Source organism: Peromyscus californicus, unplaced genomic scaffold, assembly GCF_007827085.1.
Source record: "Peromyscus californicus insignis strain IS unplaced genomic scaffold, ASM782708v3 Scaffold_14__1_contigs__length_90479793_seg_2, whole genome shotgun sequence".
Lineage (NCBI taxonomy): Eukaryota > Metazoa > Chordata > Mammalia > Rodentia > Cricetidae > Peromyscus > Peromyscus californicus.
Window position 1 is genome coordinate 78,257,216 of NW_026294436.1, and position 25,771 is coordinate 78,282,986.

The 25,771-nt window shown below is 45.0% G+C and overlaps 4 protein-coding genes across 6 annotated transcripts in view; 2 read left to right on the forward strand and 2 right to left on the reverse strand.

The window, feature by feature from the left end:
- Positions 1–11,713, reverse strand: part of Hsd11b1 (hydroxysteroid 11-beta dehydrogenase 1) — a 38,331-nt gene extending 26,618 nt beyond the window's left edge. Inside the window, exon 1 of the mRNA XM_052738086.1 lies at positions 11,185–11,713. The gene's annotated coding sequence lies outside the window, so the exon portion shown is untranslated. The remainder of the gene's footprint in view (positions 1–11,184) is intronic.
- The window catches only part of CUNH1orf74 (chromosome unknown C1orf74 homolog), a 120,760-nt gene that overhangs the window by 75,254 nt on the left and 19,735 nt on the right, over positions 1–25,771 (forward strand). The window contains exon 3 of one of the 3 annotated variants that reach the window (XR_008218135.1): positions 23,656–23,768. The exons of 1 other annotated variant lie outside the window; for it this stretch is intronic. The gene's annotated coding sequence lies outside the window, so the exon portion shown is untranslated. Of the gene's footprint in view, positions 1–8,644; positions 9,774–23,655; positions 23,769–25,771 lie in introns of those variants that run through there. One more of the 3 variants, XR_008218136.1, reaches the window with a different exon arrangement.
- Positions 1–25,771, forward strand: part of Lamb3 (laminin subunit beta 3) — a 127,154-nt gene that overhangs the window by 24,197 nt on the left and 77,186 nt on the right. The gene's annotated exons all lie outside the window — the stretch shown is intronic.
- Positions 23,350–24,508, reverse strand: G0s2 (G0/G1 switch 2). Its single transcript, XM_052738095.1, has 2 exons — positions 24,161–24,508; positions 23,350–24,011 (listed from the first exon to the last, which is right to left on the reverse strand). Exon 2 carries the CDS (start codon positions 23,981–23,983, stop codon positions 23,672–23,674), a length of 312 nt encoding a protein of 103 aa, XP_052594055.1. The 5' UTR covers positions 23,984–24,011; positions 24,161–24,508; the 3' UTR covers positions 23,350–23,671.

Sequence of the window (25,771 nt, forward strand, 5' to 3'; positions counted from 1 at the left end):
TTGAGTTAAGAAACTATCATTTTGTGAGGCATGGTGGCACATGCCTTTAATCCCAGCACTTGAGAGGCAGAGGCAGGAGGATCTCTGTGAGTTTAAGGTCAGCCTGGCCTACAGAGTGAGATCCAGGACAGCCAGGACTACACAGAGAAACCCTGTCTCAAAAAACAAAACAAAACAAAATAAAAACAAAACTAAAGAAAGAAAGACTATCATTGCAACAACCCAACTTTAGAACATTACTATTACCTGACAGACCTTCTTCTGCCACTCACCGTAATTGATAGTCCCCAGCTTGGACTGGGTGACCATGGCCCCTCTTTCCACCTTTGTGGGCTTGTCTTTTCTGGATCTCACCTAGCAGTGGCAGCAGGGCCACCAGACAGGTCCTTTCTGTGTTTGACTTCTTTCACCTTGTGTGATATTCTGAGGGTCAGGGCTCAGCACCTTGTCCCTTTGTGCTGTGGTGACTCTTGCTTTTGCTCGCACTCAAGAGAGTATAGGCCGATATTTCTCTCCCACCTGGCAGTTCCCAAATAACCACTCAGAGGCTTAAGATTACTTGTAAATGCTCCTCTGCCAATAGCTCAGGCTTGTTGCTAGCTAAATCTTACCCTTAAATTAACCCATATTTCTAGTTATGCTTTGCCACGTGGCTCATGGCTTATTACTTCATTTTCTACACGTTCTGCTTGCTGGGTGGCTGGCTGGTGTCTCTCCTGACTCTGTTCTTCCTCCTCCCAGAGTCCTCTGTGTCTGGCTGTCCCACCTAAACTTCCTGCCTGGCTACCAGCCTGTCAGCTTTTTATTAATCAATGAGAGCAATACATACTCACAGTGTACAGAAGGATTATTCCACAGCAAGAGAGTACAAGTAGTTGGAGCTATCCACTTTCTGCCTGCCAGGAGCAGCCCAACAGGGAATTGGCATGAACATGTGTGGCCATTTGGTTTTATGTCCTGGCCTGTGGAGTGATGTTGCCTGCATGGCCAACTTATGTCTAATGTTTTAAGGACAGAAGCCTGATCTCCATCACCTTGTAGTTCTCTGGTTCCTAGTGATGTTTGTTTTGATGGATGGCCCTACCATCCATACAGTTAATTATCTAGATCTCCACAAGTCCTTTTTATACCCTCCTCTTCATAGCCCCACATTTCTTCCTGCCAACTCTGCCTTCCAAGTATCTCTAGAACCACCTTCTAATTCTGCTTCATGTGGATTGCTCTAACTCAGACTACCACTCTTTCTGCTTATGCAAACTATTCTACACTCTGATATGTCATCCTCTCCAAATTCAGACCATCTCTCTTATTTAAAAAATGATTGCAAAATACTTAGTATGTGGCCCCAAATACATAAAAACATAACTTGTGACGTCTAAGAATACAAAGGAATCCTGTGGACCTATCAGCTTGCTACATAAGCATCATCAATTCCCTGATGTTCCACCCAGTTCACACTGACCCATCAGTGTGTTTCTTGGTATGAAAGGATCCAGTGGTTCCTTGTGGTTCTTAAGATAAAGTTCAGAAGACCCCCATCTTCTCCCCAGGAGCTTCTTTTCCACTTAGTCAGTCTTGTCCTTCATACACTACCCCTCAAAGTCCCACGAGGAAGCTTGCCTCACCTTTCCTGGGCCCAGACAAACTGTACCCAGAACTGGCCACTTCTCCTCCCAGCCAGATCTCCTTTCATTCCTAGATCTCCTCCATATCGATAGCTGAATTTCTGGGAGGGCCAAGAGCCAATGCCCAGCCCACCTCACCGGCACTCATCTCTAGTGTTAGCACCTTGCTTAGGCTTGTCTTTGGTGTACTGATGTGTGACATGATGCCAGGTATCTAGTAGATATTTTGAGTTTAGCAAAGGTTCAGTCTACAGATATGAATTTGGGAGAATTAACAGGCTGAAGTTTAAACTACAGGCATACCCAAGACAAACAGGAAGAGAGAGAAGGCTGAAGGGTTTATTATATGAACATTTAAAGTCATGAGAAGAGAGCCAGTGAAGGAAAAAAGGGAGAGCCAGGAGCAGGAGGACTTGAGGGAATACAGACGGTAACGGTGGCGAATCTCAAGGAGTCACAGAGTTCAGGCAGAGCGGGGCAAGACAAGATCACAGTGGCCACAGTCCACAGAAGTCACTGAGCATCTGTGAGGGGAATTCTGAAGGTACTAATGGAGGAATGCCAAGCTGAGGAGTGAAGGGGCGTGAGGAGATATGATAGTGTATGAGTTTGTGTGTGAGCCTTGTGTTTGTGTATGAGTGTTTGTGTATTGTTTATATTAGGAACATGTGTTTTTGTGTGTATGTGTATCAGCATGTGTTTGTGTGCATTGTGTATGTGTGTGTATTGTGTATGTGCGTATGTGTGTGTGCCCTTTAAGGGACCTTCAGAAGCAAGAGGCACTAACAGCTAAGCTTTCATGCCACTATTTCTGGGCCACATGCTGAGCATCTTCTAAGCTGACAGAAAGATCCTGTGGAGCATGAAGTCAGAACCCATGGTAATGATTTATAGGTCTGATTCCAGCCGACATGGTACATGGTGCTGGCAAAGAAGCCCACTTCTAAGTGTCGAGGAAAACAAGTGTGGACATTGAACCTCCGCTTCTGCTTCCAAGTCTAGGGAGCTTCTTGGCTTAACTCGTTTGCTTCCTCCTCTTTTTGGAAAACAGATGAATGCAGCTTCCCCAGACACCCATAAATCCTGCAGAGGGTGAAGAAAGGAGGGAGGGAAATTCTTCCGCATTGCCTCCTTCGCCCTGACCACCACGTGGATCTTTCAATCCTGTTTCTGCTGTGTCCCTTGCCTTCCCAACCTTAATGTGCTTTATCTGGAAAGAAAGTCTTTCCCATGTTTAATTTTCCATTTTATGTCTGACAGGAAGGTCCGTGAAGTTTGAGAGCCTGGCAGCAACCCTGAGAAATGACCTAACAGGGAGAGAAGTGGGGGCCATTTCTGGGCTAAGGATGCTGGAGATTTAAGGATTATTTTTTTTGGGGGGGTAGCATACAAAGAAATGGGTTTCACTGGGTCATTTTATACATCATTTTATACATGTCATTATAGTTTATTCTTATTCCACTCCCTCCTCTGCCCCTTCCTCACTTGCTGACCCTTCTGCATTTTCATTCCCTAAAATGTCCCCTTCCATTTTCATGACACATATTCCATTACCTTCTCCTTTCAACCTCTCCTTCCCTTTAGACCTCCTTGTCTCTTCTCACAGCCCCTTTCTACCTTCATGTCACACACACACACACACACACACACACACACACACACACACACACACACTTCTCTCTCTCCCCTCCCCTCTCTCTTTAACTCTCTATTCCACATATAAGGTTTTGAAAACCTGTTGTCTCTCTGATGGTTTATTTTATAACATAATGCTCTTCAGTTCCATCCATTTTCTGCAGATGCCATAATTTCATTTTCTTTTTGGGTAAACAAAATTCCACTGTGTCTTTACCCATTCATCACTGACAGACATCTAGGTTGGCTCAGGATATTGTGTATAGCACAGCAATGGACATGGGTATGCAAGTGTCTCCCTGGTATGACTTAGAGTGCTTGGATAAATACCCAGAAGCAGGATAGCTGAAGAACTACTACCCTGTTACTTTTTGAGGAACCCCCAAACTAATTTCCACAGTGGCTACACTAATTTACATTTCCACTTTCCCCCACAACCTCAACCAACATTTGTGGTATTTGTTTTCTTTACGATAGCCATTCTGATTGGAGTGAGATGGACCCTCAAAGCTGTTTTAATTTGTATTTTCCTCACACCTAAGGATATTGAGGAATTTTTAAAGTATTGACTTTGTCATTTGTATTTCTTCTTTTGAGAATTGTCCATTCAGTTCACCAGCCCATTTATTGACTAGATGACTTGTTTTTTGCATGTTTATTTTTTGTAGTTCTTTATACATCCTAGATGTTGAGCACCTGCCCAGCAGATTCTCTCCCATTCTGTAGGCTCTCTTCATTCTTCTGATTATTTCCTTTGCTATACAGAAGCTTTGAAATTTCATGCTACCTCACATGTCAATCTTGGAATTATTTCTTGAGCTATTAGAGCTATTTTTATAACGTTCTTGCTTGTGCCTCTATCACGAAGTGTTTTGTTTATACTTTTCCTGAACATTCTTGTAGTCTCAGGTCTCTCATCCATCATTTCGTTTTGCACACGGTGAGGGAGAAATCTATTTAATTTTATTCTTCTGTGTGAGCTACCCAGTTTCCCCAGCACGGTTTGTTGAAGAGCTGTCCCCAGCGTACGCCTTTTGTACCTTTGTTAAAAATCAGGCGGTTGTGGCTGTGTGGGTTTGTACACGAGCCCACTGGGCCACCTCCACGTTTGTGCCAGCTCTGTCGCTATGACCGTGATGTGATTTGAGATCAGGGGTTATGGTACCTCCTGCTTTGTTCTTTCTTCCTGGGCTTGCTTTGGCTCGCCTGGAATCTTTTGTGGTTCTGTATGAATTTGGGCTTTAGGGTTTTTTTTCTAGTTCTGTGAGAATATCATCAGGATTTTGATGGGATTGCATTGAACCTGTAGATTTCTTTTGGTAATAGCCATTTCACAATATTAATTCTGCCAGTCTATTTCTAAGGGTCTCCTTCAATGATTTCTTCAGTGTTTTGAAGTCCACATCTTGTTGTGTAGGTTTGTTCTTAGGTGTTTAATGTTTTGGAACTATTGTGAACTTGTATTTTGTTTTTCCTGATTTTTTTTTTTTTTTTTTTTTTTTTAGCAAGTCCATTATTGGTGTATTGAAAATGGTTGTTTTTTATAGGCTGATTTTGGATCCTGAAGGTTTTAACAGACTTCTGGCAGGAGAGGGCGCCCAAGGGCTGGAAGAAGAAAAAGACTGCGGCAGTTTAAAGCCAGAGACAGACACAGGGACTTAATTTCTGGCGATAGTTCTGTAATCCAGAGGGACTTACGGGTTAAGTCAGGACAAAAGAGGATGAAAGAGAAGGGAGGAGAAAGACATGAACACTGACACATGCTCAGAAAGAGCCATGTGCAGGGAACCAGTATCTCTGACGCCTTCCCTACACACACACACACCACAAAGCCCACATCACACCACACCTGGTCTTTTGGAAAGTGGAGGACAGATTCTCAGACCCTAGCAGGCCTGATGAATTATATTAGTCAAGGGTGGGACCCAGGAATGTGCGTTTTCCAAGGTTCCTGACAAAGAGGCTCCAGTTAGGCTCAGCAGGCTCCTGGGCCTTCTGCAGGGCCCATTTGTGCACGCTTCTTTGCAAAATCCAGCTTTAGCAAGATCCTGCTAATTCACTTGGCAAGAACCCTGCCCTCCCCCAATATCTATTCAACCTCGATATCTGATCAGTCTTCTCGTCTTCCTCCATCCCCAGGTGATGGCAGTCACCTTGGCCAGCCTGCAGCGAGATTTCTGCCAGGTCAGTTCCATTGGAACCATCTTTCTTCCCTCACGCTGATGTTTCCTCGTAGTACTTTTCCATCTACCAATCTTCATCATGCAGTTGGCTGCAAACCCTCACTTGTCCGGTCTGTATTTGGAACTGAGCCCAGTTCTGTGCAGAGTTCTTCCTTCACTGATGGCAACAGTCCTGCATGGGATCTGACCTCTTTAATTAGGTTCTAGTTCCAGCTTCCTGTAATATTGTCCAAAGATGTCCAAACCTGCTCAACAAACTGAACTCCGCATTAACTAATTAGGCAATGCCTTAGTTATTATATAGCTAGTTTGAGGCTTAACTTAGTGACTCCAGGTACCAACATGTGGCTGATAGAACACAACTGAGCCACTTTTAAATTTAATTCTTGATGCTGACAAGTTGGTTCAGTTGGTAAAGAGCCTCTTGTGTAAGCATGGGAGCTGAGTTCAGTCCCCAGCACACATATAAAAAGTTGGGTGTGGTGGTGTGTGTCTGCAATTCCAGCTCTAGGGAGGTGGACACAGGCAGATCCCAGGGGCCTGCTGGCTATCAGTGAGAGACCTCTCCCAGTGAGAGACCTTGTCTCAAACAATAAGATGGACAGCTCCTGAGGAACCACACTGGAGACTGACTTCTGGCCTCTACACAAGCGTGGACACAGAATGATCCATACACATACACACACACACACACACACACACACACACACACACACACACACACACACACTTGTATAATACACTAAATAAATTTGTATACCTGTCAATATAATGCATTGGAATCTTTAAAAAAATCTCATGTTTTCTGAAGACTCTTGAAGCCTCCAGGCCATAGTCCTATTCACAGGCAATAGCTTTTAAAACTTATCATAGTCCCTGTCCTCCAGGAGGATTCAACTGTATATTTTTTAAACAATATTCTTTTAAGTATTTTTTTGATTTTGCAAATTTAGAAGTTATTTACTGGGGCTGGAGAGATGGCTCAGAGGTTAAGAGCCCTGGCTGCTCTCCCAGAGGTTCCGAGTTCAATTCCCACCAACCACATGGCTGCTCACAACCATCTAAAATGAGATCTGATGCCCTCTTCTGGCATTCAGGCAAACATGCAGGCAGAACACTATACATAATAAATAAATACATCTTTTTTTTTTTTAAAAGAAGTTATTTACTGATTTCTCATAAGGAAAATCTGTTTTTTTTTCTTTCTAACAGCACATTCATTTGGTGTCTTCCAGGCCCTGATACTATAGCTTCACAGTCTCCATGGGATTGTCAATCAGCATTCATGTTCTTAGGCCATGTCAAGGCCACGCCAGTGCTGTGGTTGCGTTTCTTTTCTTGTGTCCTTTGCCGTCCCTTGGGAGTTAATAAACATCTCCATCTTTATTTCTCTACTTTCTTAGTTGCTCACATTCTCCAGACTCTCGGATGAGAAATATACACCAAGTAGACAGGTAGTATGTAGTAAGTCCGATTTTCTTGTCTTCCAGCCTGGACAGAGCTTTACAGTTTGGCAATGTGGGGACCTCCCTTTGCAGATACCTGGGGATCCCTGTTTTTCTCTTTCTTGGTGTACCTCCCAAGGATGCCAAAGGATTTTTATGTAAAAAGGACTCTGAGTGGGGGGTAGTATTTTACATTTGTTTACATTCTAACATTGCTGTGTGGCATGAATCTTCCATCCTCAGCTGGTGTAGCAGTTCCCATATGCGAGCTCGTCCTAACTCCCCTTCACTGTATTTGGCTGAGCAAGGAACTCCAGGTTGGACATGATTTTCTCCCCCTTTGGAGGACACTGCTGTGCGGCTTTCTAGCCTCACTGTCAATACTGAGCAGTGTTAGATCCAGTGTTGATCCTAGCTGTTGTATCACGGGCTGTCTCTCTAGGACTTCTCAGTTCCGTTCATTCCTGGGGTCTCGCATTCCTGGTGTTATATTTGGTGGGGATTTGGTTTCTACTTTGTAGGGTGCGTTGAGAACCCTCCTGGCTGCTCAGATGGAATCTCAAGTACTTTGCCTTAGGAAGCTTTGGAGGAAGTATTTCCTCTTCCACTTTCTCTGTTCGCTCTCTCTCCAGTTCTTATTAAAAGGTGTCAGAGATTCTAGGCTGATCTTTTTATATTTATCTCCCACCCCCATTTCCCCTCTTTCTGGGAGAATTATCTTATCTTCTGATGTTTCATCATAATTGTGTGTGCAACTGTGGGAGTGTGTATATAATGTGTGTAGGTGTATATACATGTGGGTGTGTCTACATATATGTGGTTTGGCATAGATACACACACATATACACATATATGTACATATATGTGGGTGGATATATAGACATGTGGGTGGGTGTACATGCATGCACATTTGGAATTAGGACAGCGACTCCGAGTTGCTTCCTCTATCACTTGCTCTGCACTCTGGTATTTGAGGCAGCTTCTCTCACTGAACTTGGAGCTCTCCCACTCAGCTGGGCTGGCCAGCCAGAGGCTCTGGGGACTGAGATCTGGGCACATGCCACAGTGCCCAGCTCTTCATGTCAGGCTGGGAATTGACCTCAGGCTCTTGAGCTCGCTTTGCTTCAAGAAGTCTTTTTCTTGTTCTGTGTGGTTATAAAATGTGTCCTTTTGGTCCTCATCTGTGGATACTCTGTTGTCCCTAATGTCAGAGGACACTGATGCTACTGGGGTGATTTCCCTGGGGGTCTGCCGTATCCGGAGCTTTCACCCTACCCTGGCGATGGTCACCGCCAAAGTCCCTTGCATCTTTCCCTTTCACTGATTTTTTTTTCCCCTGCTGTGGGGTGGGGTAAGTAGGTAAAGGCACACAGGCCAGAGCCAAGAAAGGGGCTGGTGACCTCATCTTTCATGTCGATCTTTTCAAATCCCACTGTTTCTAGCTCTGGCTGGTGTTTCAGAGTCTGTTCCTCCTGTGTGTGTCTCCCAGGGGTGGGGTAGCATCTCCCCACGTCTCTCCTGAAGCTTTGTGACACTTTTGCTTCATGGGCATCTGGGCTTCCTAGGCTCAGGCCATCTTTGGAAAGGGTGTTGACATTTCTCAACTGCTATTATCTCTGTCTCCACTTTTTCTCTCTTTCCCTTGTGGTACAGCAGGAGAACTCTTCTATAACCAGAGAATTTTGTAAGGAGGTAGAAATATTTGTTCACGTTGTCATGTTTAATCCTGAGTGGTCTTTTCTGAATGTCCCTTCAGGCCCAGAGGGAGGCAAACGTGTGTGAGGGGCCCATAAATCAAAAGCACGGGAAGGAGACTTTGATACAACAGCATCGATAGAGGAAAAGCGTCTGCGTCTCTGGTCCAGGCCAACCTGGGATTTGTTATGTAGCCAAGGATGACTTTGAACTTCTGACCCTCCTGCCTCTACTTCTCAAGTGGTGGAATTACAGATATACATATGCTCCCTTTATGCTGTGATGGGGATCAAACATAGGGCTTTATACATACCAGGCAAGTACCCTAACAATTGAGCATGCCCCCCGCCCAGGCTTCATCCATATTTTTTGTTGTTGTTGAAACATTTTTGAGCCTTAACATCTTTCTGAAACTGCTTGGTAATGGGAATATAAAGATTGTGATGTATGGTGTCCACTCCAAAGTACATTATAGTCCAGTTTCATGGAAGTGTGTGAGTAGATCCAAGCTCACAGGAGTGAGATGACAGCCTGCACCAGGAGTCTTCACAGAGGGCACTGTGGCTCATACCAGCCCAGGGTGGCATGACATACTCCTGGGAGGAGGTGTCACCAAAGCTAAAGTGTGAAGGTTGTGATTTCTGGATGTGAAACTGGGGGAAAGGCATTCCAAGCAGAGAGACCTGTGGGTGCAGAGCAGGAGTCTAGAGACTGAGGAGAAGACTGAGGCAGCCAGAGCAATGGAGAAGTGGGGAAACCACTTGGTTATCACTGTCCATGCTAGGGCAGCTGTGAAGGAGGCCATCCCAACAGAAACAACAGCATCTTGTTCCCTCTGAAAAGCCGAGCCAACTCAAAATATTATAAAAAAGGACAATTTGAAGATTGCAGAGAGACAAGACATATTAATGCTGGCTCAATGATAAGAATGGGACTGTTCTAGTTCCCAAGTGACAGCCGCTTCCTGTCCACTTCTGTCCTCTAGTGTCCAAACAGTTATGAAACAGGCCTTAGAAAAGCTCACAGTGAAATCTTGCTCTGCTCTTCCTGCCAGCCAAGATTATTTACATATTATAACTGGGTCTCTTACCCCGCACCGGCGGATGCAGTGTTCACCAGCTCTGGAGATGTGTGAATTTGGGGCAGTGTTTTGACAGATCTCTGTAAGAACCACTGAGGCCCAGTCTCCCTTCTGCTGCAGGCACAGATGTGGCCTTCAGGAAGGCCCTGCCCTGTCCTGGCTCCTGTTGCCTCACTTGGCAAATAGGAGGAGCTGAATTAGATTACCTTCAAGGTTTGTTCCCGAACAGAAATTGGATGCAGGCAGCCTTAGCTTTACAAAGGTGAGTATTAAGAAAGAGGTAAGGTTTTATTTGATTTTGTTTTTAAATCACGCTTTAAACTCTTGATGAGCAAGCAGAAGGGAGACTGCTCCATCTCTCCTTACCTCTCCCATGGTCTGTACAGCTTTGGATTCACAAACACAAGAGAGAAATATGTCACTGAAGGCATACACATGTCACAGACACCCACCACGCATATATGTCACACTACACACACACCAACACACAACATGTAGACCCCACACACTAACATATCACACATACATCATATACTAAATACAATAGCATAATACAACACACACACACGAGTTATAAAATGTATCAGATTCTGTTACACTACTGAAAAAGTTGAGAGAACAGCCTTTTTAAGAAGCCAACTGCTGTGAAAACAACGATGCCCTGTCTAGATGTTTTCCAAAGCTCTTGGTATTTTGAACCCCTCCCCTGCCCCTACCACCAAATGACTAGAGCAGTAACCTAAGCCTTCTGGACTGGCTGGCAAGTGACGACCAGGGAGTCTGGGTAACTGTGAGGTGAGAAAGGCATTTCTTTTTCCTGCTAGGGGTTCTCTGACTCCCTGAAGTGAAAGGAGTACCTTGGGATGCTCTGCGAACAGGCTCTGTGAAGCCTTGGGTGAGCAGAGGCTGGACTGGTGCTTCAGGAGAAGCTTTGGGAAGCTCCGGCCTCCCATGGCTATGGAACTTCACTTCTCACAGCTCGGATCTCAGACCACTGGCCCAGAGGCCCAGTGGGTTGGCTGCAGAGGGACAGCCGCAGACCTTTCAACAAGCCTCGGGAGGAGATGTGGCATTGAGCTTGTGTCTGTCATCAGCTCAGAAGTCCTTATGTCCCACTAGCCTTGTGTGACTCCAGAAGAACACGCGAGGCTTTGATTCACGCGAGGCTTTGATTCCCCACTGCCGTAGCAACTTTTTATTCCAACTAACGGTCTGTTCCCTAGTGATCATGCTGCTCATGGTGCCAGCACCAGATGTCTTGTTCCATCTGCATTTTATCTCGTCCCTCCCACGCCCGAAAACTCGCCCAGTATTTTTTACAGCGTTTTTGACCAGCAATTGAAATTGACATTGAAGTTGGTTTCTTTTCAGACCTGATATCCTGTTTCAATAGACCCACTGTTTTTTGGAGGGTGTGTGTGTGTGTGTGTGTGTGTGTGTGTGTGTGTGTGTCCCTACTATGTATGAAGACCTGAATGGTGATAGTACCACACACAACACACAATTTCATGAAGTCTTACCTTGAGGCTTCCGATCAATGCGGCTCCTTTTTATTGGCTGCCTGTTTCCTGTTGTCTTCCCTCCTCCTCTCTATCCTTCTGTCTCATCTCTCTTCCTCTGTGGTTTCCCACTCTTTGAGGAGGGGCAGGATTTCCGGCTCGCAAGTTGGTTGGTTTCTGGGAGGAGTCAAAAGACCTGGTTCTAGACTGGAACCAGCTGGTCTGCCACAGGGTACAACGCATTTGAGACCCGTGTGTGAGACCCGGGCCGGGAAGAGGACGGCCCAGCCCAGGCCGGGCGACACCTGCAGGAGGGAGCCAATCAGGCAGAAGCATCAGGCTCCCCGAAGGACGGGGACCCCAGGCAGCCTGGCATGGAGATGTTGGAAGTGGTCCTGGTTTCCCTGGAAACTTTCCCGTTACTATTGTTAGCTCCAAACTCGGTGAAAACAGCCCCGGCAGAGCCACGTTCCACCCAAGCAGGTGCACACTTGAGTCTCGGCTTTGCCTCAGAGGAAGTTACTGAACAAGAACTGCGTTTGGGCAGATTTCTCTTCCGCTAGGAGAGACTAGCGAACCAAGGCCTTCCATAAGTGTGTGCTACCCACACTTGAGGTGAGTTTCAGACCGTCAGTATAACCACAGCCGCTAGGGGGTAGAGGAGATAAAGACCCAGAGGAACAGGGGCTCCATTAGCAGAGACAAATGACCCCAGACTCACTCTCTCACTCTCTCTCTCTCTCTCTCTCTCTCTCTCCCCTCTCTCTCTCTCTCTCTCTCTCTCTCTCTCTCTCTCTCTCTCTCTCTCTCTCTCTCTCTCTCTCTCTCACACACACACACACACACACACACACACACACATATGCAGACACATGCACAAACTGACACACAAACACACATGCAGACGCATACATTTAGACATACTTGGACACACTCACATACATACACAGGTGCAGACACATGCAGACACACATACATGAAGACACACATACATAGACACACACAGACACTCACATACATGTAGACACACAGACACACATGCAGACACATACACATACATGCAGACGCATGCAGAAACACACACAAGTGTCCACTTTCTTACTATTTATTTATTCATATATTCAGCAGATATTTGAAGCACACCTACTTGGTCCCAGCACTAAGCCATGTGAAGATCAACTCTTTTCTTCAGGGTGACTTAGCACAGTTGCAGGCTGAGCACAGGAGTTAAACAGCATGGCGGCACACACTGGACGCTGAGGTGTGGGGTCCTGACCTCACTGAGGGGATGATGTGTCCTGTGGGGAAGGGCCCTTTGGGACAGCCCACCTTCTCTTTCTCAGCCAACACGAATGGGCATTGGCTTTTTTCACTGACACTTCCTACAAGAGGACGGGACCTTTGTCCTGTTTTCATTTCTGGGGCCACTTATTTTCTCCAGAGTTTTACCTTATTCTATGCAGCACTCTGAAAACTTCTGACCAAATATTGGACACTTTCCATCAGGTCCACATCTCAATATTTTTTTAATTAAATTCCCTAATTCATATTCGAGTGAATTAAAAGAAAATGGGTTGGGATGAGATCTCCTTTACTTCAGCTGTTGGGTCCACTCCAGTGTGATTTTGGAAAGTTTCTTAAGGACTATTTTTGTTTTTATTTGTTTTTTTGGTTCCTATTCTTTTTTTCTGGTGGGTCTCCTATTGTCTCAAGGTAAGGTGGCAAGTGGGCATGTTTCAGAGAGACACTCGGGGTGGGGCATCCTCATCGTGAAATTGCCCACTTCAAGTCCCGAGTGAACATCAGTACAATGCCAACCAGGTTTTTGACATTTGATTTGAAGGGCCAAACCATGTTCAAACCACTGCTGTCCTTCCTTCTGCGCTGGGGATGGAGTCCAGGGAGTTGTGCATGGTGTCACAGCAGGAGGGCTTCTAGTCTCTGCTACGATTTGGGGGCCATCGTGGCACATGCGGCTTTGCTGGCTGGAATGCTATTCTGCTGCACACGATCAGGGCAGCACATTTCTGTCTGTCCCCCTGAGGTTTAAGAAAAACCTGCAGTTGTAACCCTACCAAGGTTTAAATCCCGTTTCCTTAGGGCCGCTTTCTGGTTTAATAACCGCTCATTTCTAGGGCAGTCTCTGAAGAAAGGGGTGACTTGTGTGGAAGGTCGCATAAAGCCGCACAAAGACAAATGTGGAAGCAGGGTGGGTGCTGTGGTGAAGACCTCCTCAAGTCAGAAGTGCGCTGACCGCTCCGCCGGCCAGCCAGACCATTAGCCAGGCATAATGTTGCTCACCCACAGTACACAGGCTGGAAGCTTACAGCTTGAGAGCGAGGCCAGCCAGAGCTACCACAAGACCTTGTCTCTAGATAGGAGCTAATTATTGACTCAGATTTTAGTATCCAAATTATTCTGAAGTTCCACTTCTCTTTTTGTTCTCTTTTTTCTTCTTTCATCCACCCTTTCTTTCTTTGAGATGAAGTCCCATGTAGCTCAGGCTGGCCTCAAACTCAATAATAGATACTGGCCTTGAACTCTTGACCCACCTGCCCTCATCTCCAAATCACCATGATTAAGTGTATACACCACCATGCCCCCTTCCAGATTTTCTTAAATGTATAGTAATTTATTGATTCTTTTTAAACAGATCAAAAGTTCTATAGCAGTGAATGTGGTATTGTATTCCCCCAAATATTGTGCATGCTAATAAACTTATCTGGGGTCAGAGACAGAACAGCCACAATATTAAACATAAAGGATAGGCAGTGGTAGCACACGCCTTTAATCCTAGCATTCCAGAGGCAGAAATCCATTTGTTCAAGGATACAGACAGGCATGGTGACTCATCATGCCTTTAATCCCAGAAAGCAAGCCTTTAATCCCAGGGAGTGGTGGTAGAAAGCAGAAAGGTATATAAGGCGTGAGGACCAGAAACTAGCAGCATTTGGCTGGTTAAGCGTTCAGGCTTCTAGCAACACAGTTCAGCTGAGACCCATTCTGGATGAGGACTCAGAGGCCTCCAGTCTGAGGAGAGAAGACCAGCTGAGGATCCGGCAAGGTGAGGTAGCTGTGGCTTGTTCTGGTTCTCTGATCTTCCAGTTCACCCCAATACCTGGCTCAGGTTTGATTTTATTAATAAGAACTTTTAAGATTCCTGCTACAGCAGTGGTTTTCAGCTTTCCTAATTCTGCAACCTTTTAATACAAATTCTCATGTTGTGGTGACGCCCAACCATAAAATTATTTCACTGCTACTTTGAAACTGTAATTTTGTTGCTGTTATGAATTGTAATGTAAGGGTTTAATATGCAGGATATCTGATATGTGGCTTCAAGGGGGTCACAACCTACAGGCTGAGAACCCCTGTGCTATAGGATGGCTGTTGGTATTCTGACTCAAAATTTTTACTTTGCCAATGTAGTAGAATATTATTTTAAGGTGTGTTACTTTTGTTTATGTTGCATTTGTTTAACTCTGTGAAGCTGTGTTACTGTGCCTGTGTAAAACACCTGATGGTCTAATAAAGAACTGAAAGGCCAATAGTGAGGCAGGAGAGAGAAATAGGCAGGGCTGGCAGGCAGGGAGAATAAATAGGAGGAGAAATCTGGGAGGAAAAGAGGAAGGAGAGAGAGAAGGAGGAGGACATCAGGGGTCAGCTACCGAGCTACACAACCAGAAATGGAGTAAGAAAGAAAGGTATACAGGAATAGAGAAAGGGAAAAACCCAGAGGCAAAAGGTAGATGGGATAAGTTAAGGAAAGCTAGCAAGAAACAAGCCAAGCTAAGGCTGGGCATTCATAATTAAGAATAAGCCTCTGTGTGTGATTTATCTGGGAGCTGGGTGGCGGCTCCCCAAAAGAGTAAGACAACAACAGCATACAAAGTGAGAGCAAGAATCTGGATGCATGCAGCATTGCATGGAGGGAAGATCTTCACCTAGAAGAAACTGAGCCTGGCTGCAGAGGCGGAGCATGTGCCTGTGAATGGTGTCTTGGCTTCCATTTCTGAGCAAAATGTAGAAAAGGACCCTGATTCAGTACCCTGAAATACAGATGAACACACTCTTGCACATGTGGGTGAGGCACCATCCACGCAGTGCCCCTCAAAGCAGATGAACATAATCTTCCACATGTGGAAGAGGTGTCATACATCCAGTGCCCCTGGAACACAGATGAACATGACCTTCCACACGTGGATGCTGCAGCTTCCCATAGCTCAGCATGACCAATAGCCTGCCCAGGAATTGGTCATCAGTCAGGGTATACTGTCCTTAAGGATCAGTTTGGATCAGATTGGTGATTTATTTGTCCTTATCTCTACCCATTCCTATCAAACACTCTTATATATCAGATTTAAAACAGCCAAGAATAGATTTAAAAAAAAAACATAAAACAAGACTTAATACAGACAAAAAGCAAAGTAAGCAGCAGGAAAATGAGCAGTTGGATGGTTAATCAAGTGGAGAACTTCTAGCTTGGTGTGAGGACACACACCTTCAATCCTCATCCTTGAAAAGCTGAGGCAGAGGAACCTTGAGTTCAAGGTCAACCTGGCCACATAACTAATTTGATGCCTGTATTAGTTACCTTTCTGTTGCTGTGAGAACACAGCATGACCAGGGCAGTTTGTAGAAGGAAGGGTGTGTTTAGGCTCAGGATTCCATGATGGCACCAGACAGCAGGCCTGGGGGCAGGAACAGAAGCTGAGAGCAAGCATCTTCAAACACAAGCAGGAAGCAGAGAGATCAAACTGGAAACAGGTGAGGCTTTCAATTCTCAAAGTCCACCTCCAGTGACAGACTTCCTCCAGCAAAGCTCCACCTCCAAAACCTCCCCAAACAGCACCTCTAACTGTGTCCAGACACCTGAGACTATCATTTAAACTACCACAAGGCCACACTGAGTTACCATCTCGAACAGGCAGTGAACCTCTGCGGGGAAAGGTCCAGTGGACTACGTATACCAAGACGCATGTTGAATTAGCTAATGATAACATGCTTACCACACAAAGTGCCAAATGCATTTATGCAGAGATCTCTGTCTGGTTACTCAGTGGGGTATCCCCTAAACAAAAGGCCTAAGGGCCTTCCATGAAGGTCTAGGTGTAGTTATCAGAAAGTGCACCCCTAAATGGACCAGTCAAGCTCAGATTACTCATTGAGATTTAATAGCCCAGGTGTAGATATGAAGACAAATGTAATTGGGCACAAGGAACCCAGAGAATATGCCAGGTGGTCCAAGGGGCCTCTGAAACACTCTCAAATGGGTAGACCCTCTAGAATTGTTGAAGAATGTGAAACCATCATTTAACGTATGAAATAAAGTTTAAAAGGTGAGTTACTGGCTGTTTACAGTGAGGGTGAGCTTTATTGAGCAGATTGTTGGATTTAACACTAGAGCACTTTGGGAAACAAGAAGATTGGGCACTGGTGTACCTTCCCAGGCACAAGTGGGTCTGCTGGGTGTTGGTCACTTGTTTTGTTGTGATACCAAGATACTTGACAAAAGTGAGGGAAGAAAGGGCTGGCTTTGGCTCGCAGTTGGACGATGCAATCCATCTTGGCAGGGAAGTCATTGGAGCATGAGGCTGCTCATCTATAGTCAGGAAGCAGAGGTGGATGCCAGTGTCCTGCTGCCTGCCTTCTTTCTCTTTTATACAGCCCTGGACTGCAGTCCACCTCAGTTAACCCAATCTCAAACCTCCCTCAGAGCCAAGTCTGGGATGTGTCTCCTGCTCTGTGGTTATAGAACTGATCTGTGGGGCTTGAGTTCTCATTAACTCTCTCCCATTCAGTTTCAGTTTGCTTCAGTGCCTGGCTCTGGAGGAGGCCTTTCTTGTCAGACTTTCTTTGGACCACAATCCCCAAATAATGACATGAAGACTTATTACTATTATAAAAACTCGGCCTTTAGCTTAGGCTTGTTTCCAACTAGCTCTTATAACTTGAATTAACCTGTTTCTATTCATCTATGTTCTGCCATGTGGCTCTCTACCTCTCGTCCATTCCATCTGACTTCCTGCATGTCTCACTGGCAAAATCCCCCATGTCAGATTCTAACCCAGATTTCCTATCCCTGCTCAGAAGTCCTGCCTAACCACTCCTGCCTAGCTATTGGACATTCAGTGCTTTATTAAACCAATCAGGTATCTTAGGCAGGCAAGGTAAAACAGCAATATATCTTCACACAGTGTGATAAAATATCCTGCAACATTTCCCCCTTTTTTGTCTAAATAAAAAGGAAAGGTTTTGTAACTCTAACACAATAAAACTATATACAATAAAAACAATTATCAGGTAAGAATTACATTTACAATGTCCAGTCCATTTGTATTTGGCAAATTTAGAGAAATTACTCTATTATCTGTCCTATCTTGATGAGTCCAAAGTTTTATTTCTAAACCACTTTCTATTATAACTTGTATTACCATCCTAAAATATTTTTTTAGATAAAACATTTTCTTAGATAAACAACTTAATCTTCTTTGCCTCTCAACCTTATAAACTTTACATCTCTTTTGTAAGTTTCCTTTTTAAATTTGGTAACAAAAAAAATGGTATAACTATCTAATCTCATCAGAGACTGGAGAAGGATATTTTACCTGAGTAAACAGGAAGTGCAGAGCAAGGAACTTCCAAAACTATAGGAATGACAGAAAGAGTCTATTGCCCAACTTTCTTGTTTCCCAAAGTGCTCTAGTGTTAAATCTACCAATCTGCTCAATAAAGCTCACCCTCACTGTAAACAGCCAGTAACTCACCTTTTAAACTTTATTTCATACATTAAATGACGGTTTCACATTCTTCGACAATTCTGGTGGGTCTACCCATTTGAGAGTGTTTCAGAGGCCCCTTGGACCACCTGGCATATTCTCTGGGTTCCTCGTGCCTAAATTACATAGACAGTCACCAAGGGTTCCTCTGCAACATTGGGGCATCCATCTTTAGCCTACAGGCTCAGAATATTTGACAGACTTTTCTGTGAAGCAGGAATTTGAAGGACTGTCCCACCTTGTTTTGACCAAGTTCAGCAGTTGCCTTCTTTTGTGTCCTGCTTGTCCAGTTTGGACAACATACTGTCATCAGTAGAGGCAAGGGCACTTTCCTACTCAGTGGTTAACTTTTGCCACAAAGAAAGTAAACTCCATATTGAGGTTTTTTTTGATGTCCATCATCTCTGAAGTAGATTGGTGCTGCCAGGAGCAGACATGTCTCACTGTCATGAAAAGCCTTATGTTACTAAAACATCTTAAATGCCATATTCTGTGGATCTCTGAAGGGTGTGAAGACCACTTATCTATCTAAAATATATCTGTTTAGCCCTGAAAACATGCCTAACATGACTACAGGTTTGATTATTATAGATGACTAACTACTAACCTGCATTTCTTAATTATCCTAAATAGTTTATAATAATAGCTTTCAAGGAATAGGACTTCACATTACATTTTAAATGATCTGCATACCTTAGATATAATACTTTAAACAAGAGTAGAAACATATATATATATATATATATATATATATATATACACACACACACACACACATATATATACAGTATGTTATAACAAAAAACCTTAAATTTGTATCAATATACAAAAATCCATACCAATGTAAAATATTTAAGACTAGTAGTTGCTTTTTAGTTTAAAAGTAAATTTAATAATCTGTCCTTTTATCCTATCATTCCTATACCCACCTTTTGTCTTTTCAGAAAGAGATCCCTGAATCTAAGCTCCTTTGCTTAATTTCCTCCTTGACTATGACCAATAACAACTTACAGCTACCCCCCCAAAAAAACCCAAACATCCATAACCACCCACCCTACCTCTTGGGAATGTGGGTGTTGTGCTGTCTAGACTGCTTCCTGTTGTGTTTGGGTGATGGCATCTTTGGGGACCCTGAGACAATCGGGATAATGTTCAATCCTGGGAGACCTAGCTGTATCACTTGTTGTCCAGTTTCTATGTAATGGGAAAGTACAGGGCTTATCTGAAGTCCTGGTTAGAGTAGTCAATGAGACTGGACCATCTCAGCTAGTGGTTTTGAAGTTGTTCTGGATACAAATTTTTGAGGAAACTGCAATGATGCATTCTGAGAAGCTGAATAACCTGGACTACTTGTCTACATTGGTGTCTGGTTCTTTTATTCTGAAAACGCATAAACTTTTAAGGGTGACATATATCTGCATTAACACAAATAGGGAATGTGTGGCGTGCACAAATCAGCTGAAGATGATTTTCTGTTTTCTGTTTGAGCATCTGTCAACTTCATAAGTCTGTTTGGACTGCATAACCAAACTGTAATATAAATCTCCATCCATGCCATATGAAAGGATGATATGTAATAACAAGTCACGAGGACTCTGTTTTCAACAAGATTTATCATGTCTCACCCAGTCTCAGAACTGTTCCTATAGTAGAGGGATCAGCTTATGCATCACCTATCTTGTAGTTTTCTTCTTAGTTTCTTTCTTCATGTCTGCAGCCAAGATTTTCAGGAGGTTTCCTCCAATTAAATCTGGTCTTTATTAATTTGAAGAAATCCATAGCTTTTTGTTTCTGGTGGAAACAAAGGCATAACCTCTTCCCCAATGCAACACATTTTCTGATTTCCATTCTAAAGTTAAGACATCCTTAAAATATATAGGCTGGTTTAATTTAGTAGGGTTTTTTTTTTTTCACAATCCAGTATTTCTCAACAGCTGCTTTTTTTTTTTTTGTTCATTAGCCTTAAAACAATTCAAAGTCAACAAAGCACCATACAGGATCCAGACACCCTGTGTATTTCCCATCTTTATGTGGCTTACTCTTCCTATATTACTTTACTATTTCTTTAAAGAATTTATTGTTTTTAAACTATTTATTTTTTCTATGATTGTCTATATTCATTTTCTTTTTTTCTTTAGCACCTAAGCATATTTTCAAGCACACTGTACCTGTTTAGAGGTTTTCTTGGCCTGGATCTGGCTTTTTTTTTTTTTTTTTTTTTTTTTGCATGTCGGCAGCATTTCTCTGACCACATGAGCCAAACCTTAAACTACTAGGCTACCTGCCACACAGCTCCATTTAGCACATGGCACTGTCAGCTGGCACTGGTGGCTGGCTCTGCTGCCCCTTGGGTCAGTGAGAGCCCAGCGTCATGCTCTCAGGCCCTGGCTGGGAGCCACATTTACCTTCCCAGCTCTGGGAAATTACTGGGTTTGTGCTGTGGCAGGCGTTTATTTCTAGAATACCATTCTATCTAGTACTTGCCATTTGAGTGCTCAGCTTCATAGCAGGGCCTCTTAGAGGATTCTACCTCTGTATACCACAAGTAGTAGGTTCTGTGTCCAGGATGTTTCTTAGCTTTCTCAGACCCTATGTTTGGATATATGGGCTGGGCCTCCATATTGGATGCCTTTAGCTTAGGCTTGTTTCCAACTAGCTCTTATAACTTAAATTAACCTGTTTCTATTCATCTACATTCTGCCACATAGAGAGAGCTCTACATCTCCTCTATTCTATACTCCCAACTCCCTCCATGTCTTGCTGTCGAAATCACCCATGCCAGATTCTAACCCAAAGTTCCTATCTCTGCCCAGAGGTCCCACCTAATCTCTCCTACCTAGCTATTGGCCATTCAGCTCTTTATTAAACTAATCAGGTGTCTTAGGCAGTCAAGGTAAAACAGTGACGTATCTTCACACAGTGTGATAAAATAGCCAACAACTCTTTCCCATTTAGTTTCAGTTTGCTTCAGTGCCTGGCTCCAGTCTGGCAAATTATTATTATTATTATTATTATTATTATTATTATTATTATTAATTATTAATCATGACTCTGCTGTGTCAGCCCTGTGTTGCTGACAGAACCAACAAGCATTCCTCTGTCACCTTCCCTAGGTGGGTGCTAACACTGTCAAATAAGACCAAGAATAGTTTCTGTGTCTATGTGGGGTGAGGGGCTTGTTCTGTGTGGCCATGACCGAATGTCTCGTGAGACCACTGCAAAACTTGATTCTGCTGCAATCAGGCAACACCCTTCCCTTGTTTCCCTCTGGAGCATCCTTAAGGGACAAATATGCCTCCCCCACCCCTGAGTCCAGTTGAGACACTAAATTAAACGTCTATGAAAAAGTCATGATTTTCCAGACCTTGATGATTTGTGTGAAAATGAAGAAGATATGATCCTTTCTCTCGGGAAGGTCAGGCTAGGAGGGTATGACTTGCCCATAGTGCAGCTGAGAGGAAAGTCTGCTAGCATGGGCCAGCATGAGACCTAGACTTCACAAGTGTAAATTCTGAGAGGTGAGAAGACTCCAGTAGCTCAGGCTGACAGGCTGGGCAGTGTGAAGGAGAATCTGGAAGAGATATTACACTGTAACCTGAATAAGTTAGTGTTATCTGTATGCTTGGGCACTTGTGTTTTCAGATATAGCCAAACTCTCTGAATAGAGGTATAACAGAACCTTCACACCAAAAAACAAAACAAAAACAAAAAACAAAAAACAAATAATCAACAACAACAAACCCAGAGTACACAGTTTGACACATAGTTTACTGATGGGCAGAAAATTTGAAATCCTTGGAGCATTGAGGTATATCGTCCTCAGAGATATAGAGACTGTGGGTGTGAGGAGATAATATCAAAGAGAGTACTATTATCAAAGGATAGAAAAGGAACCTGAGGGTACCAGTGTCCATGCTGGGCAGACAAAAGGTAGACAGAAGCAGGTCACAGAGACATTGGAATCATGCAGGAGTTTAGTGTCTGACACTTTTGACGGAGGAACAGCAAGGTGAGAGGTACTGAAGGGGACAAACTTGTGAGGCAGGCAATGTAGGAGAAGAGCTGGCGTAGCACGAATCTTAAAAGGTCTTATTAATAAAATCAAACCTGAGGCCAGTTATTGGGGTGAATGCTGGAAGATCAGAGAAGCAGAACAAGCCACAGCTACCTCACCTCGCCAGTTCCTCAGCTGATTCTGTTTCCTCAGACTGGATGCCTCTTAGCTGAACCATGTTGCTCAAAGCCTAAAAGCTTAACCAGCCAAATTCTTGTAGTTTCTGGTCCTCACGCCTTATATACCTTTCTGCTTTCTACCATCACTCCCTGGGATTAAAGACTTGCTTTCTGGGATTAAAGGCTTGAGTCACCATGCTTGGCTGTTTCCTTGAACAGATGGATTTCTGCCTCTGGAATGCTAGAATTAAAGGTGTGAGTGCCACCATTTTCTAGCCTCTGTATCTAGTGGCTGTTCTGTCTCTGACCCTAGATAAGTTTATTAGGGTGCACAATATTTTGGGGAACACAATACCACCACAAGCTGGACAAGGTGTTGAATGGGCAGAGAAGCAAGCAGCCTGTGGAGGAGGCATCTGGAAGAGGGACTGAGGATTGGCTGAGCTCCTGGGAGCTTTGGGTCTATTAAGGATAGATTTTAGAGAGAGCTGACAGTTGATCAGAGGCAGAAATACCGGGGAGTTTGGGTTTGCAGACCTAACTGTAATGGAGGTATCTGTGTGTCAGGGTAGCTTGGGAGGATGGGGAATCAGGGTAACATGCCCACATCTGGTCAGAGTAGGTGACATTGAAGATCCTGAGGGAGTGGCATCAGGCTGTCCTCTTGGCCCTGCAGAGGTGGGGAGGGGTTACCTCTGGGGAGTCCCACAGTGTTACTAAATCAGCTGTTGGCACACTGTCAGCTGTGACAATGGGCTTTTCTCTTTCTAAGCTGTAACCTCTCACTGTGGTCAGAGCCTACCTGGCAGTTGGGCAGTCTCTGCTCCCACCCTGCCTCTCCCTTCTCTTCCCCCTCTTCTGCACTCTCTCTCCTTTCTCTCTTTTCTTCCAACTTCCTCCCCTCTCCTCCTTCAGTCTCCTTTCCCTCCCCCACCGCCCATTTCCCCTCCCCTCCTCTCTCCTCTCTAATAGTTAAGCAGAGATCAGCCACAGGAATCGCCAGCACAAAGGGATAAAAGACAAATCACATTGTCTTTGCCCTAGAAATTCAGTGGTTCTCTCTCTCTCTCTCTTTCTCATTTATTCTAGGTCATAAATTCGTTTAGCTTGTGATCCAAAAATGCTAACACCTGTAGGATTTTGACAATTTCACTCTTCTGTGAGTAGACCTGTGCCAGGACTGTCCACAGTGCTGGGTGAGAGGGTCATCACACCTCCCAGGAATTAAATAATGAGATAGAGTATAAAATGTTTTTATTTCAAAATGAAAAACGGTAGTCACTGTAATAATAATAATAACAACAATAAAAATAACAGTATAAAAAGCATGTCTCCTTCCCTAATGCAAAGTGATAGCTCCTTGATCGCTCGCACAGCCTTGGACAAATCACAGTGCATGCTGCATAGCAGCAAAAGTCAACCCCAGACCCCTTGGGTGATCTGTGCAGGGTCAGTTCTGGATTCGGTGGCTTCTCGGAACAGCGCGTGCGACTCTGCTCTCTCCCACCGGCCTCATGGTCTCTCTCTGTTTCTCTTTGTCTAGCTCCCTCCTCCCCGCCTTAGGAGGCATGCTGCCTGAGGGACTGGGCCCGGCTGCTCAGGGTCGCCTCCTGTGCCTTGCCTCCGCCCAGCAGGGCCTGCTTGTGGAGGGACTGTTGCTCGCAAGCGTCCCGAAGCTCGGCCACTGCAGCTTCCTGGTCGCGCACACGGCTGGCGGCCGTGAAAGGGCTGCACACGGTCTCCATCAGGCCGAGCACCACACTGAAGAGCGCCAGCATGCTGCCCAGCACGTACAGCTTCACCAGCTTCCCTCGAGGCCTCTGCGCCATCACCTCCTTGGCCAGAGGGATCAGCTCCTGCACACTTTCCATCTGGGCTCTGGGCTCTGTGTGGCGGGGCCTGCAGAGGTAGCAGAGAAGAGAGGAGGTTGAGCCTTCGGGTAGGGGGACAGCAGCAGAGCAGCGGGTAGGCGGCAGAGGGGAGAAGGCAGCTGGTAAGGGGGCCTGCGGTCTCCCCCGCCCCCCTCGGTTCCCGGCCCGGAGGCTTACCTAGGGTGCAGTGGGGACAGAGACAGCACTTTCTGGCTGTGGTTGGGAGTAGGTGCGTCAGTCAGGCTGGCCTTGGCGTCCTTCTTCCCGCAGCTGCCGCTCTTCGGGATGGACACTCCGCAGCTGCAGCGCTCAGCGTCCAAAGCCCTTATATCTTTTGCCTGGGATCCGCCTCCTGGCTCACTGACCTGGGCCCTGTCTGCACCCGCCAGGAAAAGAAGGGGGAGGAGGAAGAAGAACGGTAGCGCAGCAGGGGACTCGGGGGAGGTGGCCACGAGCGGTGCACGCCCCTGCCATGTGGGGCCCGGGTCCCTGGACCGCGGGTGCTGCAGAGGCTGAGAGCCCAAGGCACCACTTCAGTGTGCAGCCAAGGAAGAGGACCCACACCAGGAGCTGATGGCATGCTTTCCTGACAGGACACACTTTTTTCTTGTCTGTAGGTGCCCAACTCCTGAAGTCCCGGAGGAACCCGAGAAAGACTCTAGTGAGGAAATCCGGGGTTCCATATAGTTTAAAGTTTTCATTTTCATTCAGAAAGATCACCTTCTTTCCTGTCAGGGAAGGTATGAGTGGGAGGGAAGGGAAGGGACTCCTGCAGTGAGCAGGTAAAAACAAACAAAACAAAACAAAACAAAAAATGCATCTCCAGGGAGCAGATAAGGCAGAATGTTCTTCCAGAGCGCTGCTTTCATGGCTGACTGGTGGGTTTTACTAAAATATGGGAACATTACTAGTCATCTAATAGAAAGCTATTCACTGATGATTCCTTCTAACGCAGAGGTGTGTGTGTGTGTGAGTGTGTGTGTGTGTGTGAGAGAGAGAGAGAGAGAGACAGACAGACAGACAGAGACAGAGAGACAGAGACAGAGAGAGAAGAGAGAGAGAGGGAATTAGTCTCTCTGTGTAAGGTACTTCCATAGGTATTTCTGTGTAACAGGGGACAGCCATTAAATCCAAAGCACAGGCCTGTAATCCCAGCTACTGAGGCAGGAGGATGGCAAGTCCAAGCATATCCTGGGTAACTTACTGAGACCCTGTGTCAAAAATAAAATTAAAAAGAGGATTATAGATATGGTTCAGTGGTAGAGTGCTTGTCTAGCATGTGTTAGGCTGTGTGGGTCATATATATTTGTATAATACACACATTATCCTCTCTTCTACATTCATTTAAGAAGTGACATTGGGGGCAAGTCTTGAAGAAGGCCTGTGGTAAAAATTGGTCTGCAGTGAAAGTGTTCTTGCAATGCTTCCACACCACCCTGCCCAGGTTTGGGAGAGTGTGCTGTAGACCCCAGAGTGAGGGTCTGGGGTGGAGAGTACTCTTTGAAGCTGGTTAGACTAAGATTAAACTGGATCCCCTGGGTGGCTCTAATTTAGCTTTGGCTATTGGTATACCTGAGTTAGCAAAGTAGGGGAAAAGGAGAGGCAGGTAGGCCAAAGGGCTTGAAGCAGGGGGTGGGGTGGGGAGGAAGGGGAACCAGCTGGCCAGAAAATTGCAAAGGTCACTGACGCAATCTTGCAACAGCCGACTCAGCCTTCTCTGTTAGAGCCAGTGGGAAACGGTGCCATTCTCAGGGGCCCATTGTCCAGACTCAGAAGGCATTAACGACC

Bases quoted from the DNA above. Each gene is read 5' to 3' on its own strand.
- G0s2 (XM_052738095.1), bottom strand. From the start codon at position 23,983: ATGGAAAGTGTGCAGGAGCTGATCCCTCTGGCCAAGGAGGTGATGGCG.